Here is a 19,291-nt window from a genome sequence, read left to right as displayed (position 1 = left end):
TTCTCATAAAATTACAACTGTTTTTTTCCAATTTCTGCTGTTTTTTTTATTTTCAAACTAAGACTTTATTCTCGTAACCCACAACCTAATTTTACAAAAAAAAATTAACTTTTTTGTTTTGTTCGTTTTTCATATGACAACTTAAAAATATTTTATTTAATATTTCTATTTCATGCTAAATAATATTTCATATAAAATTGCAGCTTTTCCCTCATGAGATTAAAAATTTTTGCTTATTTATTTTAAAGTTTTTAAGTTTTTGTTATTTTTTTCGAATATGCCAATTTAAAAGAAGTCCTGTTGTCTGGCGTCCTTCTTTCATTTAGTCAGCGGTAAGCAAGGGTGACGAAGTGAACGAGCCAACACAGACGAGTGTACCCGTGAGTCCCGATTCAATAAACAAAAAAAAAAACCCTAACTAAAAATCGGGTACAATTTGAACGACTCAATCAAGACTTGCGCATGCTAAGTTGGTATCCCACAATGCACTACAATTGTCCACGTCAAAGCTGACAGCCATAGCTGCAGCCGGACCGATCATGGCTTCCCCCGAGAAGGCATTCTCCTGACGGCTGTGTCCTTTGAATTGAGTGAGAAAACCGAAAAAAAAACTCCGTTGTTCTCGCTGTATGCTAACTTTACAGTGGTCTTCCAAACAAGGCCGCCACTTCCGGTATGAGCCGTTTTGGCTAGCTTGTTGTCTGTGGTCGAGCTAGCTTGTTTTGACTCAGAGTAGCTCGCTACATTCTTCAACTAATTGACTCAAACTGATACCACCTGTCAAGGTGATTGATTGGCGGCTAACGTAGCTTCTTTCTTTATTTTTTTTTGTTCAACAGCCGAGCTCAATGACCTAGGCCAGGCTAACCCCGGTCGCCGTCCTCTTCCGAGTGTTATTTGTTTTGGTTGGATTCTTGCCGGAGATGTCATCGTGGCTCGGTGGGCTCGGCTCCGGCCTCGGCCAGTCCCTGGGTCAGGTCGGCGGAAGTCTGTCGTCCTTCACCGGGCAGATATCGAACTTTACCAAAGACATGTTACTGGAGGGAGTGGAAGAAGTAGGAGGTAAGTTTGTCCCCATTAAATCCGTCCAAGTCTTAACATCACGTATTTTTTTTTTACATTTGAGCCAACTAATCATTACTGACTAAATGTATCAAGTACCCTATTTGTGGTAGACCAATGCAGGTGTTTTTTATTTCATAATTATACTGTCTTTTTTTATTCCCTATGTGAATGCAGATGCTGCCACGGAGCTGCAGGTGTCCAATTCCAAGCTGGCCGATGTCCAGACTGCGTTTGCGTCCCAGAAGCTTGAGGTTGGATTTCTTGTTTCCGTCCACAACGAAGAATTCCATCTCTTACCTAAAGTCAGAAATGAATTACCCGCCATCATCATCATGGATGAGGGTAGGGGTCAGATTTCTAGGCACTTGGTTGGGGCAGATAATAAATAAATGGATCACACAGGCCGCACAGTGGACAAAGTGGTTACACAGCTAGGAGATCCGAGTTCGATTCTCCGCTTGGGCATCTCTTTGTGGAGTTTGCATGTTCTCCTCATGCGTGCGTGGGTTTTCTCCGGGTACTCCGGTATCCTCCCACATTCCAAAAACATGCTAGGTTAATTGACGACTCCAAATTATCCATAGGTATGAATGTGAGTGTGAATGGTTGTTTGTCTATATGTGCCCTGTGATTGGCTGGCCACCAGTCCAGGGTGGACCCCGCCTCTTGCCCAAAGTGATCGCTTCCAGAAATGAGGCTGAACTACGAGAGCTCGCTGTCACTGCCAAGCCACACGTGTCTATTTGAGGTTTGTTAACCCAGAGGATGAATGGAGGCCTGGCGTCTCGGACAGCAGAGGCCACCATTTGAGGAAACGCGGTCACTGTGTGATGTTCTACTGCTAGCAGGTCCACGTGACGTTTGCATAGCAGGAATTGTCTGATTGCTTATCACTTGACTCAAAGTCACACGGCTGATGACGCTCATCCTGTTCTCAGCACAGCTGGTAAACATGTTTTGTGTGTTTATTTCTTTTGTCCACAGTGTGAAAGGCTGAAAAAGCTCCAGGTGGAGCTTGAGGAGAAGCTGGAGGCCTCGGAGATCCAAATCAAGCGACAGTCAGCCGAGTACAGAAGCCTTCTGCAACAGAAAGATGTATGTATTTATGTATTTATTTCATCTGAGGCCATCACATGAGGAAACGATCAATACAACAACCTAACACGAAGGAATAGTCCCATCCAATTATTTTCTGTGCTGATTATCCTTAGTCGGGTGGCGGGCTTTTGGGGCAGAAGGCAGGACACCCATGGAAACACTGCAGGAAGAGGCACAGACTCTGGATGATCTAGAAAGCCGGGTTATTATGTGTAGCTGCTCTACAGGAGTCCACAACTCAATACAAAAATGTTCCGACATTTGCATCTATAAGCACATGCCTCTCAGGCAGGGGTCTCAAACACGCGGCCCGAGGGCCAAATGTGGCCCGCAGGCCACTATTTTAAGGCCCCCGCCTTGATATGAAAGTTTAATGTTAGTGCGGCCCGCGCAAGTTTGATATGGATGCTGTATGGTATCATGTACCCAGAAAAAATTATTACGTTTGATTCATGTTCATGTTAAAGGTTAAATAACTGTTAATAGTTATCCTCCCTATCTGTGTGGAAGTGGTAATTTTTTGGCTATTTAAGTTGAAAGGAAATAACTTGAAGGCTACCGTTTAGGTCGCTAGCTCTCTAGTTTGCGAGTTAGCATGTGTCTCAAGACCCTGCAGTTGCGCAATATGTTGTAAATAAAAAGAGTATAAATGTGACTATAGTCGTGTTTTGTCATGTCTACAGGGCTCTAATAATGCTTTGTTCATTTTAATCTGAAAAAAATCATTTGTCTACCCACCAACTATATGTGGTTTCTTAAGTTTTTATTATTATTATTATATTTATTTATTACTGATTTTTTTTCTTTTTCTTGATTTGTTTATTTATTTTTCATCTTATTTTTTTGTTTTTCATAAATGCGTTTTTTTTTTGTTTTTTTTTTTTGGAAAACCTGATGCGGCCCAGTCTTACCCAGACCCTACCTAGCTCCAGTGGCCCCCAAGTAAATTGAGTTTGAGACCCCTGCTCTAAGGTCTCACCGTCTCTTCCCAGGTGGAGATCAGTCACCTCAAGGCTCGGCAAAGTGGCCTCCACGAAGAAGTCCAGAAGCTGCAGCGGTCCGCCCAGTCGGCGTCCTCCGGCCCCGCCATGCTGCCCGTCACCACCGCTTCCTCCTCTGTCACCGCGTCCTCTTCCATGTCTCACCACCAGGGCTTCCACGGCGACGACATGGACCTCGGTGACGTCATCTGGTCCCAGCAGGAGATCAACCGGCTCTCCTCGGAGGTCACACGTCTGGAGGCGGAGGTGGCGCACTGGAAGCGGATGTCTCAGGTGATGATGATGATGATGATGATGATGAAGCCACCGCTTATAATAATTAGCATTATTTCCGTTGCTCTTAAAGGCATCAGCCGCAGCGGCAGGGGCAGGTAACTCGGACCAGGGTGACATTATCAAACTTCAAAGAACCGTAAAGGTAATGTTTTTTTTTTGTGGGGGGGTGCCTCCAAATACATGTAGAACTTGTTCAACCGTTTTGTTTACACGGGTTCCCCAGGAACTGAGAGACGAGATGAGCCACGAGGTGGACGAGCACCAGCACGAGCTGGCCGCCCTGCAGGACGCCCAGCGCCAGAAGATGTCGGACCTGAGCCGACGCCACAGGGAGGAGCTGGCCGAGTATGAGGAGAGGATAGAGGAGCTGGAGGAGCAGCTGCAGAGCGGTCAGTTTAAACATGCAATTTAATTTTTAGAATTCAGTTTTTTTTAATTTTCACTTATTTTTACCAGCATAGTGTGCGTTTTTGTATGAGTGAATAAAATATCTCTGTGTGGAGTTTCCATGTTTTCTCATGGAATATAATATTTTCTGTATTATTTATCTCATAACATAATATTTGAACAGACAACAGGTAACCCAAATGAAACCTCGGTGGAGGTCTGATGGCTTGTGTCGTTCCCACGGGAATCCTCCTCCTATTCTCCTGCAGGCGCCGCTCCTCCAGCCAGCCCCCCGTCAGACTCCTCCAAAGTGCTGGAGCTGCAGGCCACCATCGATGCCCTGCAGCGGGCCGCGGAGCAGAGGGAGTCACATCTCTCCCAGCTGACGTCCAGCCTGGAGGAGGCTCAGAGGAAACTAGCCTCTTTGGAGTCGGAGAAAGATGACGCCCAAGTGGAGAACGCCGGGCTGCTGGAGAACTACGCCCGCTTGCAGGCCTCCGTGGAGGAGCTCCAAACGCGGGTGCAGGATCAGGAAGGGAAGGCTCTGCATAAAGTCCACCTGGACCACGAGATCAAAGTGCTGCGGAAAGACCTCGCAGGTCTGTCTTGAGTTTCAGCCCATTTTTTTTTAGTACCAAATACTCCATTTATGCTTTTGTATTCATTTTTATTCAATTTTTTGTATTTTTAGCCGCAGAAAAAGAAAATGAGAGACTAAAGAGCTTACTAGAGGTAAGGTGGTCCTGGACAATGGAACACATTCAGTATTAAAATCACCACGGCTTTTCTGCAATGATTCAGGCAGGAGCAAAGGAGGAAGTTGAGCATGCGGATATCTTGGAATTGAACACCATCATCGGCACGCTGAGAGAAGAGAAGGAGGCCCTTCAGCGGGACACGGTGTGTTTATTTGTCAGGAACAATGTTGTTTTAGACCAGGAGGGTCCAAAAGTCTGGCCCGCGGGCCGTTTGCAGCCGGCGTAACATTTGAAAAATATCAGAAAGGAAAACATCAGCTGTAATATTACAATATTTTTCATACTTTTACCAGTAGAAGAACATTTTAATTTTTAACATTTTAAACTTTGAACTGAGTTGTGGACTCCTATAGAGCAGCTACAGTCTACAACCAGCACAGAAAGCGTTTTAGCTCTTCAAGAATCTGCACCTATTCCTTTGGATTTGATGGTTCACGCAAAAACTTAATTTTGGGTGAAAACACTTTGCTATAATGAGGACAAATAATACCATTTTAGTAAGAGAGTTGAAGTATAAAGTTGTACATTTTGGAAAATTTGGTTGGGGAGTTATATGGGCATTAAGTCAAAGTATTTTTTAATTATATTATACAATTATTAATATTATTACAAAGAAGATTGTTTAAAAAGAAAGTTGAAAAATGTAGGGAAAAAATGGGTAGGGAAAGGTAAGTTGGTACTAATAATTTTAATATATATATTAAAAATAAAAATAATATATTTAAAATAATTTTAATATATTAAAATTATATATAATTTAATTTATATAAATAATATATAATTTTAATAATTTATAATATATAATTTTAATAATTTTGGTAAAAAAAAATTTGTCTTTTCTGTCTCACAAAGCTGACATTGCAGTGTTTTCTTGAAACATATGGGACATATTTACAAAATATCAAGCCCCCAAGTTGCACCCTTTCATGTTTCCCTCTGTGGCCCTCACGAGTGAGACCTTTTTAGGCGTAGAGGAAGAAGGACTTGGATTCATCATCTTTCTGTCCTAGGTCAATCTACAGCAGCGGCTGAACCAACAAACTGAAAAAGGAGGCCCGCCTGCCGGATCGGAGACACTTGAAGCCCTCAAGGAGGCGCTGGGGGAACGAGAAGAGACCTTGAAGGCCACACAGGAGGAACGCAACACCCTACTGACTGAACTGGAGGAACTGGACCGGCAAAACCAGGAAGCAACACAGGTCAGTCTGGGCTCAGCTGCCTTGAAGAAAGGCGAACGATGAGTAAATGTGCTTTTGTTGTTCTCCAGCATATGATTTCGATGAAGGAGCAACTCTCAGGGCAGCTAAAGGAGGCCCAGGCCGAGCTCTCGAGACTGAGCTCGGAGCACAACGCCGCACGAGACCAGAAGACGGCGCTGGAACAGGAACTGGAGACCCAGAAGGAGAAGATGAGGCAAAGCGCGTTCACGCTCAACGACCTGCACATGAGCAAGCAGCAACTGGAGGCCACCGTCTGGGAGTTGAAAGACAAACTGGCACAAGTTCAGGAGACGAGTAAGGAGGCGCGCAGAGACACGGCGGAGCTGAAGAAGAGCCTGCAGGAGAGGGAGGAGCAGCTGCTCGCTGCGAAAGAAGAACTGAGTCGCGTGGAGAAGACTGGAACCGAGCCCGGGGAAGCTGCCGATGAACTCGCGAGGAAGGAGAGAGAACTTTCAGACCTCCACAGAGAAGTGAGCGACATGAGGAGCTCTCAGGAGAAAGTGATGTCTGACGACTACCAGTTGAAGATGGAGAACAGGAAGTTGAAGGAGGAACACCAGCAGGCTGTGAGTAAAGCAGATGATGCGAGCCTGCAGCTGAAGGAAAGTCAGGCCGCCATGAGCAGGACGCTGCGCGAGAAGGACACCCGCATCCAAGCCCTCAAACTGGAGAAAGATCAGCTTGAGAGCGAACTGCAGCAGGCCGAGCGCTCGCTCTCGGAACAGGGCCGGCAGTACCAACAGACCATCGAGGAGCTGACCCGGGCCCGCTCCTTGGACGCCTCGGCTTTACAGAGGGAGCACGAGCGTGCCGTCAGACTCAACCAGGAGAAGGACACGGAGATAGCTCAGCTGCGGCGAGACGTGGAGCAGCTGGCGTCCGACCACAGGGACACCAACGAGATGCTCGCCATCACTGTCGCCGGGCAGAAGCAGCTGACGGATTTGCTCCAGGAGAAGGACGCGTACACCGAGACCGTGAAGCAAAACGCCGCAGACTTACAAGCGGAGCTGCAGAGGAACATTTCATCCACGAGGAAGGAGGCCGAGACGCTCCAGCTTGCGCTGGAGGAAAAGGACAAACATCTCTCGGGAATGAAGGAGGAGAACAGCCATCTGAAAGAGGAGATAGACCGCGTTCGCGATCAGCAGAGCAGACCTCCAGCGCCTGCCGAGCCCCGCACGCTGGACATCATCACCGAGCTGGAGGCCGAGATCGCCCAGCTCAAGTCCTCAAGGGGTTGCATGGAGGAGGAGGCGCAGGCTCTGAGGCGATGCCTGGAGGAGACGCAAGCCTCTCTCCTGGGGTCTCAGAGCGAGCTGGAGCAGGCTCACGCTCGCCACCAGCAGACCACCCTCAACTACGACAGACTCGTCCAGGCCAGAGACGAAGAACTGGCTCGACTCCAGGAGACCGTGGACAGGCTCGGCGAGAGCCCAGATCCCGCCGTGACCACCACGGAGCCGGGAGACGTCATACTGCAGGAGGACAAGACCCAGTCTCTAAACCAGGAGAACGGCACAGAGAAGCATGACCTCTCCAAGGTGGACCTCGAAAGACTGGTAAGGGGCATGAAGGAGAAGGAGACGGAGATTTGCCAGCTGAACGAGAAGAACCTGTCTCTGACCAGGCAGCTGGACCAGCTGGTGGTGTCCCGGGACGAAGTGGGTAAACTGTCTCAGATGATCCTGCAGAAGGACCTCGAGATCCAGGCACTCCATGCGCGAGTCTCCATGAGCGGCGGAGGCGGGCACAGTCAGGACGTACTCTTCCTCCAGCAGCAGCTGCAGGCGTACGCCGTGGAGAGGGAGCAAGTTCTCGCCGTGCTCAACGAGAAGACCCGGGAGAACAGCCAGCTGCGCTCGGACTACCACCGTCTCATGGACATCATGGCAGGGAAGGAGGCGGCGCTCCTGAAGCTGCAGCAGGAGAACCAGCGACTGTCCAACATGAGCGATCCGTCCGGAAGCCAAGAGATGTTCAAGGAGACCATCCAGAACCTCTCGCGCATCATCCGGGAGAAGGACATTGAGATTGACGCGCTGACTCAGAAGTGTCAAACGTTGGTGACCGTGCTGCAGTCCACAGGGGGCGACTCCGGTTCTGGCGGGGTCAGCAGCAACCAGTTTGAGGAACTGCTGAAGGAGCGCGACACCCTCAAGCAGCAGGTGAAGAAAATGGAGGAGTGGAAGCAGCAGGTGATCACCACGGTCAAGAACATGCAGCACGAGTCGGCGCAGCTGCAGGAGGAGCTGATCAAGCTCCAGGCTCAGGTGTCGGCTGACGGTGACTCCAGCTCTAAGCTCTCGGTGGACTACACCAGACTGGTCCAGAGCTACGAGCACAAGGAGCAGCGACTTGGCAGCCTGAGTCTAGAACTAGCTCAGGTCCAGCAGGCCCTCAGCCAGCTCAGCGGCACCAAGGACCTCCTGTTGGCACGTCTAGACCTTGTGGCACCGGCCCCTGACGCCGGAGCTGCTCCGTCGAGCGAGGAAGATCCTCCAGGCCACCAGGCCACGACACCGCCGGAAGAGCTGGCATCTCTTCAAGCTCAGCTGGCCGAAAGGGAGAGCCTGATCAGAACTCTTCAGGAGAACAATCACCGCCTCTCCTGCTCGGCGTCTTCCTCCCAGAGTGAGCAGAGGAGCCATGCCGCTGAAGTGCAGCAGATCCGAGCCACCCTGGAGACCCTGCAGAGGTCCGTCAGGGACAAGGACCTACTCATCAAGAGCAGAGGTGACCAGCTGGCTCAAGTCAGCGAAGTCCTCCGCAACCGCGAGAACGACAACGAGGTGCTGAAGCAGGCCGTCACCAACCTGAAAGAGCGCTCCCTCATCCTGGAGATGGATGCGAAGAAACTGAAGGAGGAGAACGAGCTGGTGGCGGCGCGCTCCCGGGAGAAGGAGTCCGAGTTCAGGGCGCTGCAGGAGACCAACATGCAGGTGTCGCTGCTGCTGCGGGAGCGGGAGTTTGAGCTGAGCGCCGTGAGGGACAAAGCCGCCACTCTGGAGAAGATGCTGAAAGACAAAGAGCAGGTCAGCTCTCTTCTTATGACCATTGTGCCATTTACCTTACCTCACTTACCTTACCTCATTTACCTTACCTCACTTACCTTACCTCACTTACCTTACCTCACTTACCTTACCTCACTTACCTTACCTCACTTACCTTACCTCACTTACCTTACCTCACTTACCTTACCTCACTTACCTTACCTCACTTACCTTACCTCACTTACCTTACCTCACTTACCTTACCTCACTTACCTTACCTCACTTACCTTACCTCACTTACCTTACCTCACTTACCTTACCTCACTTACCTTACCTCACTTACCTTACCTCACTTACCTTACCTCACTTACCTTACCTCACTTACCTTACCTCACTTACCTTACCTCACTTACCTTACCTCACTTACCTTACCTCACTTACCTTACCTCACTTACCTTACCTCACTTACCTTACCTCACTTACCTTACCTCACTTACCTTACCTCACTTTCCTTACCTCACTTTCCTTACCTCACTTTCCTTACCTCACTTTCCTTACCTCACTTTACCTCTTTTACCTTACCTCACTTACCTTACCTCTTTTACCTTACCTCTTTTACCTTACCTCACTTACCTTACCTCGGGCTGACCAGTGAGACATTGTGACAGACCTAATCTGTTTCTCTCTTTCCTCAGGGGAAATCCGGCGAGCTCAATCAGCTCCTGAATGAAATCAAGTCCATGCAGGAGAAGGCTGTGGCCTTCCAGCAGGAGAGGGATCAGGTGATGATGGCGCTCAAGCAGAAGCAAATGGAGACCACCGCTTTACAAGCCGAGGTGTGACTTCTCAAAACAACCACCATTTTTTTTAATGTAGCTACAGATGCACCATACCAAGGACTCCAACAAATTTTGGATTTGTTGTCCTAATCGCATATCATGACATCGCTACTATGAGGAGAAACCACCGTGTAGAGTGGAGGGAGACACTTCCTGTGGCCCACCAAAGAGCACTATATTTGGGGGGGCCTCTGGCAAACCTTTGGCATGTGGTTTGTCCTCATGATGGACCGCTCAGAGCTCAGAGGAAGTTAAGAAAGGTCATTAACGTCAAAGCCAACGCTTCGTTGCTTACTTCCTTACTTTTTGAAATTTTTATTATCCATTATCTGAACTATTTTGCGCATTTATGTCATAATTTCCCCCTATATCGTGCCCATAATTATCATGCACCCGTAATGGTTGTCTAGCCTAGATGCTAACGGCGTCTGTGCTTCCACACAGCTACAGCACACGAGAGACAAAGAACAGCGCCTCAACCTGGAGCTGGAGAGGTTGCGCAATCACCTCCTGGAGATTGAGGACTCGTACACGAGAGAAGCCCTGGCCTCAGAAGACCGGGAGACGGAGCTGCGGAGGCGAGTGGCCCTGCTGGAGGAGCGACTGGCCACATCCTCCAGTGCGGTGGAGAGCGCCAGGTAAGCGGTTCAAAAACATCAAGTGGCGTGCATCTCCCTGATTTTATTCCCGCCGGCTCTGCAGCCAGCAGGCCAGCATGCAAGTGGAGTCCCTGCAGGAGCAGCTAAGCGGCGCGCTCAAGCAAAGGGACGACGCACTCATCCAGCTCCGGACCTCCCAGGAGCAGGTGGCGCAGTATGCAATGTCCCTGTCCAACCTGCAGATGGTGCTAGAGCAGTTCCAGCAAGGCGAGCCACAATTAAAGCAAACACGCCGCCGCCATCCACAGCCGTGGCTAACAAATCTGACTGTGCTGCCTTTCAGAGGAGAAAGCCATGTACTCGGCAGAGCTGGACAAGCTCAGCAGAGAGAGGGAGGAGTGGAAAAAGAAAGCAGACAAGCTTGAAGACCGAGCGTCTGCTCTTCAGGTAGTTCGGCGTCAAGTGTTTTTCCTACCTGAACATAAGACGCCATTTATCTCGTATTAAAGATTCTCGCTCCCCTGTCAGCTGAACCTCGACGAGGCTAATGCCGCTCTCGACTCGGCGTCTCGCCTCACGGATCAGCTGGATCTGAAGGAGGAGCAAGTCGAAGACTTGAACAAGCAGGGTGAGGTTCTCCCCGACCTTTCTCCTCTCCTCTCTCCTCTCTCCTCTCTCCTCTCGCACGTCATGGGAGGTCCTAACAAAAAAACTTAAAGTGCCAACAGCGTTCCATTCACATTAATGACTTGTATATTAACCAAACTACAGTGATATTTTTTTGTTCCTATTCGATTCCATAGAAAATACATGTGGGTCATTTTTGACCCGCTTATGGAAGGTTGGGGTAGTAACACATAAACAAAAAAATCTTAAAATGTATAATAGGTAAGTTAAAAATTTGAATGGTTTTGATATCAAAAACATGTTTTTTGAGGAATACCTGGAATATGAAATAACAATTTTTAATTATGAAAATATTTCATGAAAACAACCTGACCGGGTCATTTTTGACCAACTTATGAAAGGTTGGGGTAGTAACACAAAATTTTTTTTTTTAAAATGTATAAAAGGTAAGTTAAAAATTTGAATGGCATGATATCAAAAACATGTTTTTTTGAGGAATACCTAGAATATGAAATAACAATTTTTAATTCCGAAGATATTTCAGGAAAACAACCTGACCGGGTCATTTTTGACCCACTTATGGAAGGTTGGGGAAGTAACACGAAAACAAAAAATTCTTAAAATGTATAACAGGTAAGTTAAAAATTTGAATGGTATGATATCAAAAACATGTTTTTTGAGGAATACCTGGAATATGAAATGATAAGAATTTTTAATTACGAAAATATTTCAAGAAAACAACCTGACCGGGTCATTTTTGACCCACTTATGGAAGGTTGGGGTAGTAACACAAAAACTAAAAATTCTTAAAATGTATAAAAGGTAAGTTAAAAATGTGAACGGCATGATAACAAAAACATGTTTTTTGAGGAATACCTGGAATATGAAGTGATAAAAAATTTTAATTACGAAGATATTTCAAGAAAACAACCTGACCGGGTCATTTTTGACCCACTTATGGAAGGTTGGGGTAGTAACACAAAAACAAAAAATTCTTAAAATGTATAAAAGGTATTGAATGGCATGATATCAAAAACATGTTTTTTGAGGAATACATGGAATATGAAATGATTTACAATATATATATTGAGCCCAGGAATTATTTATCGTGCAGTTAATTGTTTTATTACTACTTTCTGATGCCTGCAAAAATAAGTTCTGAAGGCTTCCTGGTGTCTGGTGCAAGACATTCTCACACGCTTGAATCCGAACCGCTGGTCTCAATGCCCCTCGCTTATCACCTCGCCGCTCGTATGAGGTCATGTGCTTATCTGCCGCCTATGGATTATGTCTGCTCACGTCTCTGTGCGTGTTTTTGTAGTGGCTGTGCGGCAAGAGATGTTGGAGGAGGCCCAGAAGAAGCTGATGCATCTCCTCAACAGCACCGAGGGAAAGATTGACAAGTAGGTTACTGTGTTCACCTTTTAGGACAAAGTGTACCAGTGTGCTTTATTTTGGAGTGTCGCCCATCTTCCACAATCCTCATGTGAAACATCAGCAGTCATTTTTCTTCTGTTTTCTAAAGATATGACACAGGTCAAAAGAAGCAGCTAAAGTACGTGTCATTCATTTAGTAGGGTTGGGAACGATAACCCGATAGCCGAGCGATAGCAGCTTCCTGTATCGATACAAATCAGCATGCACTCTTCAACCTTCCTGGTGATATGAGTTGTGGTCCACATCGCCCCTTTTTCATAACCCTACACCCCATAACCAGTAAAAGAAAACTTTTTAGATTGTCCAGAATCTGCACCTATTCAGCTGTACTTTGTGCTTCCTGCCAAAACCCTCTGTTTTAATTCATTCCACCCACGGCCCGCCTCCGGGCATGCCCACTCCGCCAAAGTGCTTCCTAACTATGACGCATATAAGGAAGTCTGCCCCTCTGTGACATCACAAAGGGGAGGTTTTACTACGCCTTTTTGAAACCGAGCGTTTTGAGCCATGCCAAACCTTTTTCAGGGATCACTTCCTAATGTGCAAACCTCATGATGTGAAACGTTGGCATGGTTTACCACCAGAATACAACATTCTAACTACATTTAAAAAAAAAAAAAAAATATATATATATATATAACTTTTGTTGGTCTTTATTGAATAATAAAAATAAACAATAAAAAAAAATTCATTTCTCAAAATATTTAATTTTGTTTTCATTTTTCTTATCTTGCAAGAAATTATAATTTATGACTTTTTTTGCTGAAAAATATACAGTTTTTTCATAGTTTTATGACTTTGTTCTTATAAATATAAACTTCCTGTCCTCATTGGCTGGCCACCAGTCTAGGGTGTACCCCCGCATCTCACCCAGAGACAGCTGGAATAGGCTCCAGCGTACCCCCACCCTAGTGAGGATAAGCGGCATAGAAAACGAATGGATTTTTCCTACTTTTTGCTACTTCTTTGACATCCATATATATATATACATATATATTATACTGCTGTGTCATGGTGCCGTGAGCTCTCACTGCTGACTGTTTACACTATGGACCGTCAAGACATTTTCCAATGCGTCGAAGAGGATGTACACAAAATGAAAAGTGACTTTTTGTTATTGTTATTGCAGGGTCCTGATGCGTAACCTCTTCTTGGGCTACTTCCACACGCCGAAAACCAAACGCATGGACGTGCTGAGGCTGATGGGCAGCGTTCTCGGGCTGAGCAGAGAGGACGTGGAGAAGGTCAGCGTGGTTAAGTCGTAATGAACAAGTCAAATGTATGACATCGTTGTGTGTTTTTTTTTTTTTTTATAAAGCCCCTCCCTTGCCCACTTTGCTCAAACAACGCTGCTTTTCTTGCTAAGAAGTGTCGCTAATAAACGCGGAAACACGGCATCAGTGTTCCATCAAGTGGCCCTTTCACTCGTGTTCCATAATTAACACAACATATATGAGCATATATGTGCAGTTATTTATATATATGTATATATATATATATACACACACACACAAACAAATGGCACTGTTTTGTTTTGTTTTTTGAGAGCTTTGTGTGCGCTCTGGCTTCCACAAATCACCAGTTCCCAAACCTCTTTATTTGCTCCCAATCGGCCTTTTATCGCCCTGAACGTTTGCCAGGAGCCCCGCGGATCAAGTCCAGCTCTCCTAAAGGGAATCGGACGACGCAGAGCAAGGCAGCAAATTGGATTCCTACGCCTCCCGACGCCAAGGACGTTTTTATTTGGCTGCACTTTTGTCATTGTCTTTCCCTCACTTCCTGATTTAGCATCCCTTAACGGCCCATACGGGGGGAGCGGGGAAGGGCCGGGGGCGTTCTCTAAGTGCGTCCAGCTGTGAGCGAGTGAGTGATGCTGGCGATTAGCGAGGATGGGCGGCGCAGTAAGGCCACTTCCTGCGAGAACGCGTCATCACATCACATCAGCAAAGTGGCCCTCAGCTTCCGCCCAATTCTAATTATGTCTGCATTTTTTTTTTTTGGCGGGGGGGGGTCCATCAAGGATTTTTTGTACTGGACTTTATTCCCCTTGTATCATAACATTTTTCCCAACCTCATTTTTTGTTTTCCATAATTTATTAGGTTGTTACTCAAAATAACATGCTTTTTCTTTGCTGCCTAATGAAATGATGTTATGTTTTCCTCATATTATGGCTTTACTCTCGTAATATTTGTTGTCGTTAGAACTTTTTCTCTAATATTTTGACCAGATTCTCTGAAAATTACAAATGTTTGTGTCCATTTTTGCCTTTTTTAATATTTTTTATTTTAGTTTTTTTTACAGCTTTTTTCTTAATATTTTGTTTTTATTGTTGTAAAATTGCTGCTTTTGTTTTGGTTTGTTTTATCCAGCTATTTTAACTTTGATTTTTAATTATATATTTAATTATTATATATTATTATATATAATATAATAATAATAATATATTATAATATATTATATATTATTATATTAATTGTATTATTTTATGAATTATATTATTCTATATTATATTATGACTTTATTCCCATGGTATTATAACTTTTCCTCAACCTCATTTCCCAAAAATGACAACTTTATTTTGTTTAGTTTTTCCTGAAAATATCCTATCATACTCAAATGACATTATTTTTCCTCGTAATATTGTCAGTGTATTCTCGTAAAATTGCCTTTTTTCCTCTTTAGACTGTCTTTTTTTTCCTTAATATTTTGCTTTTTTGATTTTTTTTTTCCCACTTCAAATTTTTCTTCTCAAAATTTTATAACATAATTCCCAAATATTATAACTTAACTCAACATAACTCAAACTACTTTTTCGAAATGTTTTGGTTTTTTTCTTGAATGTTTTCAACCCTATTTTGAATTGACTCTCATAAAAAACATCACCCCCCTGTATTATCATCATTTGTAAAGTGAGAGTCAAATCTTCCCTTTCCGTCTTTGCTGGCTCAGATGCTGGAGGAGGACGCAGCTCGAGGCGTCAGCGGTTGGGTGTCCAGCTGGTTGGGAGGCCGAGGAGCTCAGAGCGTCCCCAACACCCCCCAGAGGCCCACCAGCGGCCACAGCTTCAACTCGGTAAGAAAGGCTAATGACATCAGTCTTTTCACCCCCTCCGGCACGTCTGATAGCGGCCAACAAAACTCCATGTTGGAAAACACATGACTCAGGCCTGTTATGAAACACAAGTTTCAAATTTCATCAAGCTGTACCTGTACTATAGATGTATGATTGTTGATGCATGAAATAACACCCCTATATCACCTCCACGCTCCTATTACCCAATATAGTAGACAGAAGTGAAAGTAAAACTTGTTTACAACCTTGTAAATATGCTTGATTAGAAATAACACCTCTATAGTACCCTTTGCAATCCTATTACCCAATATCGTATACATAATAAGAAACAATAAGACATCAAAAGCCGGTTTACCACCTTCTAAATACACTTTAACATGATTAGAGCCCTCTAGACATGAAATAACACCCCTATAGTCACCTTTACACTTTTATTAGCCAATATAGCAGACATAATTAGAGAAAGTAAGACATAGAAAACCTGTTTACCACCTCATAAATACTTTTTAACATGATTAGAGCCCTCTAGACATGAAATAACACCCCTATAGTCACCTTTACACTTTTATTAGCCAATATAGCAGACATAATTAGAGAAAGTAAGACATGGAAAACCTGTCTACCACCTTCTAAATACACTTTTCAACATTAGAGCCCTCTAGACATGAAATAACACCCCTATAGTCACCTTTACACTTTTATTAGCCAATATAGTAGACATAATTAGAGAAAGTAAGACTTGGAAAACCTGTTTACCATCTGTTTATAAATACACTTTAACATGATTAGAGCCCTCTAGACATGAAATAACACCCCTATAGTCACCTTTACACTTTTATTAGCCAATATAGTAGACATTAAAGAAAATAAGCCATAAATATTACTTTTGTTTGTTGGTGTGGTGCGATTGAGGTGGGGGAGCTGAGTGGGGGATGGACAGGAAATGACTTTGGGGGCTCAGAGTTGGATTTTACTTTGGCCACCGGCGCCTGTTGTGAGATCATTCAAACCTGCAAAGTTCTATAACATCTTTTTTCTTTAATATTTTGCCTTTATGCTGCAAAAAACATTATTTTTCCTCATAATGTTACGCCTTTATTCTCCTAAAATCGCCACTTTTCTTGTCATTGGAACGTGACTGTTTTCTCTGCATAATTGAACTTGGAATTATTTTTTAAAATTTTTTTTTATTAAATTTAAAAAATAATAAATTTTTTTTTTTAATTAATTAAAATGGAAAAAAATTATTCTGGAATTTTTTTTTTTTACGAGAATAAAGTAAAATTTTTAAGAGCATCATATTCCAATGTAATACTATGAGGAAAATAATGTAATTTTAGGAAATATGTTGTTTAGAATACAAAATATTTAGTAATAATAAAATATTATAGCAAAAAAATCATGTTACAAGAAAAATTTTACAGGATTATTTAAGAAGACAGTTAGTTTTTTTTAAGTCGTAATATGAGAGAGAAAATAAAGTCACAATATTTTAGTCATAATTATGAGAGTAAAATGGACAATAAAAATGTCTGTCATTTTAGGAAGCTAAAGTCAAAGAGTTAAAGAGAAAAATATAGAATATCATCAAAATAGCATGAAGGTGAAATACTAAATATAAAATGTTTATGAAGTTGTAATTCTGTATTATGAGAAAGGGGAAAAAAAAGTGGCGATGTATTCTTTTCATTATTTTTGCAAAGGCAGAATGTTTGCTAAAACTCCCTGTTTATGTCGGCGGTGTCAAAAGTGCGTCCCGGGGGCCACCTCCGCCCGCTAGCGGCTGCTGATAGTTTGTTGGCTGAGGCAAATACTTCCAGCATGACTTGGCCTTTCTCTTTGTTCCTTCCAGTCCTTCTCTGAGATGTTTGTCAGGTTCCTGGAGACGGAGTCCACGCCCTCGCTACCCGCACCAAAGCTTCCTCTCCATGACATCAAACCCCTAGGCCCCCCGCCCGGTGGGAGAACCAGCAGCAGCGCCTCAGGTGACCCCCCCCCCCTCTTTGAACTTTTCCCTTCTCTGTGACCTTATCGCTGTCTCTTCTCGCAGCACCAAGCAAGCGGGCTACAGACTCCAACCCCTTCCTGGCTCCCCGCTCCGCCGCCGTGCCCCTTTTGGGTGGCCCCAGCGGCCCGGGGGGTCACCTGTTGATGAAGCCGATCTCGGACGCATTGCCCACATTCACGCCCGTGCCCGTCTCGGCCGAGGCCAGCGGCGGCGCCGTGCTGAAGGACCTGCTGAAGCAGTGAAGACGAAGAAGACGCTCCAACGCAGCCGTAAAGCTCCATTTTAGTTCACACCTCAAAGCACACTCTCCGTTCTTCACCGATTTAAGCCCCTCCCTCTCTTTGTCGACCAAAGTGACCTTGTGAAAAGTACACTTTAGGAGGGAATTTGCCCATCATCCACAATCCTTATGTGAGACTTGAACACACGTCTCTTTTTCTGTGCCTTCCAAAGATATAAAAAGGGGCAGCTAATCCATTATTCCACTATCAAAACACCCCCAACACGGATTTGTGGTTGTCTATGTGTGCTGTGAGCTTTATGTAATATGTACAGTACATTCATAATAACATGTCATCCATTTAGACAACAAATATTGTCAACAGCAATATGTAGCGGGGTGGCACGGCGGTCTGGTGGTTAGCGCGCAGACCTCACAGCTAGGAGAACAGGGTTCAATTCCACCCTCGGCCATCTCTGTGTGGAGTTTGCATGTTCTCCCCGTGCATGCGTGGGTTTTCTCCGGGTACTCCGGTTTCCTCCCACATTCCAAAAACATGCTAGGTTAATTGGAGACTCCAAATTGTCCATAGGTATGAATGTGAGTGTGAATGGTTGTTTGCGTCCATTGTACGCCGGTGTACCCCGCCTCTCACCCGAAGACAGAGGAAAAGCGGGAGAAAATGAATGAATACGTAGCGTTACATTGGGCCAGTGGCCTTCAGCCATTTTGGAGCCGCTCTCCGCTAGCCTCTGTGGCGAGGTGTCACTACGCCGATAACATAGTTCTTCGTCTGGTTGGCGCTTTTATAAGCGGAAAAATAGCTGCGTCCCCATCACATACATTCTTAGCTGCCTCTTTTTTTTTTACCTGCTTTTATATCTTTAGAACGCATTGTGGATGATGATGATAGGGCGGCACGGCGGTCGAGTGGTTAGCGCGCAGACTTCACAAAGCTAGGAAACAAGGGTTCAATTCCACCCTCGGGGCATCTCTGTGTGGAGTTTGCATTCCAAAAACATGCTAGGTTAATTGGCAACTCCAAATTGTCCATAGGTATGAATGTGAGTGTGAATGGTTGTTTGTCTATATGTGCCCTGTGATTGGCTGAAAATGAATGGGTGGTGATAAAAAAAGTGCACTTTTCCAGGAAGTCGTCACCTCAGCTGTACTTAATTTTTAAGGCTAATATTTTATGTGGAGGGGCCAACCATTGTGATTGGCTCCTTGGAACATCTGCTAAAGTCCTAAAGACCTTCCATTGGGGTTTCTCCTTATTTATGGGTGCCGCTTACACAGTGCCTGTGTTATTTTTGCTAATAAGGTGTGGAATCAGGATTGTTAATATGGTTAATAGGAATATTTATATTTACAGAACATAAGAAGCGACTGTTTCTACATTTATGTTTCGAGGCCGGAAAGGAACATTTGTAAAAAATTTTCCAATGAAATAAATGTACTTCCGCCCCCTGTTGGTGATTTCGGAGACTGCTTCTTCCATTACGGTGGTCACGGTGCAGGAATCCGTTCCTGGGGGGGCTTTTTTCGGTTTTCCATAAATGTTTCAGCTTTTTCCTCCCTCGAAGCCGTGCTTTTGCCACACTTGGATCAGGCAGTAGAAACAGGGGGGCGTTACTTTCTGCTTGATGGGATCCAGCTGTTGGCGGGGGGGCTAGATCCGTTAGGGGGT

General features: G+C 44.8%; 1 protein-coding gene across 1 annotated transcript; it reads left to right on the top strand.

Annotated features, from left to right (window-relative positions):
- Nucleotides 1-535: 535 nt before the first annotated feature.
- Nucleotides 536-19,186, top strand: trip11 (thyroid hormone receptor interactor 11). Its single transcript, XM_078798903.1, has 21 exons — nt 536-1,062; nt 1,240-1,316; nt 2,050-2,160; nt 3,156-3,437; nt 3,511-3,582; nt 3,664-3,829; nt 4,097-4,426; nt 4,519-4,559; nt 4,629-4,727; nt 5,596-5,784; nt 5,853-8,840; nt 9,494-9,634; nt 10,082-10,275; nt 10,340-10,503; nt 10,580-10,683; nt 10,765-10,864; nt 12,185-12,266; nt 13,430-13,544; nt 15,251-15,373; nt 17,226-17,358; nt 17,424-19,186. The coding sequence occupies exons 1-21, from the start codon at nt 924-926 to the stop codon at nt 17,621-17,623; spliced, it is 5,850 nt and encodes a 1,949-aa protein (XP_078655029.1). The 5' UTR covers nt 536-923; the 3' UTR covers nt 17,624-19,186.
- Nucleotides 19,187-19,291: the final 105 nt, after the last annotated feature.

The sequence above is a fragment of the Doryrhamphus excisus genome, linkage group LG19, assembly GCF_037039965.1.
Source record: "Doryrhamphus excisus strain RoL-2023G ecotype Guam linkage group LG19, RoL_Dexc_Guam_v1.1, whole genome shotgun sequence".
Lineage (NCBI taxonomy): Eukaryota > Metazoa > Chordata > Actinopteri > Syngnathiformes > Syngnathidae > Doryrhamphus > Doryrhamphus excisus.
This window is presented reverse-complemented; position numbering and strand designations above follow the sequence as displayed.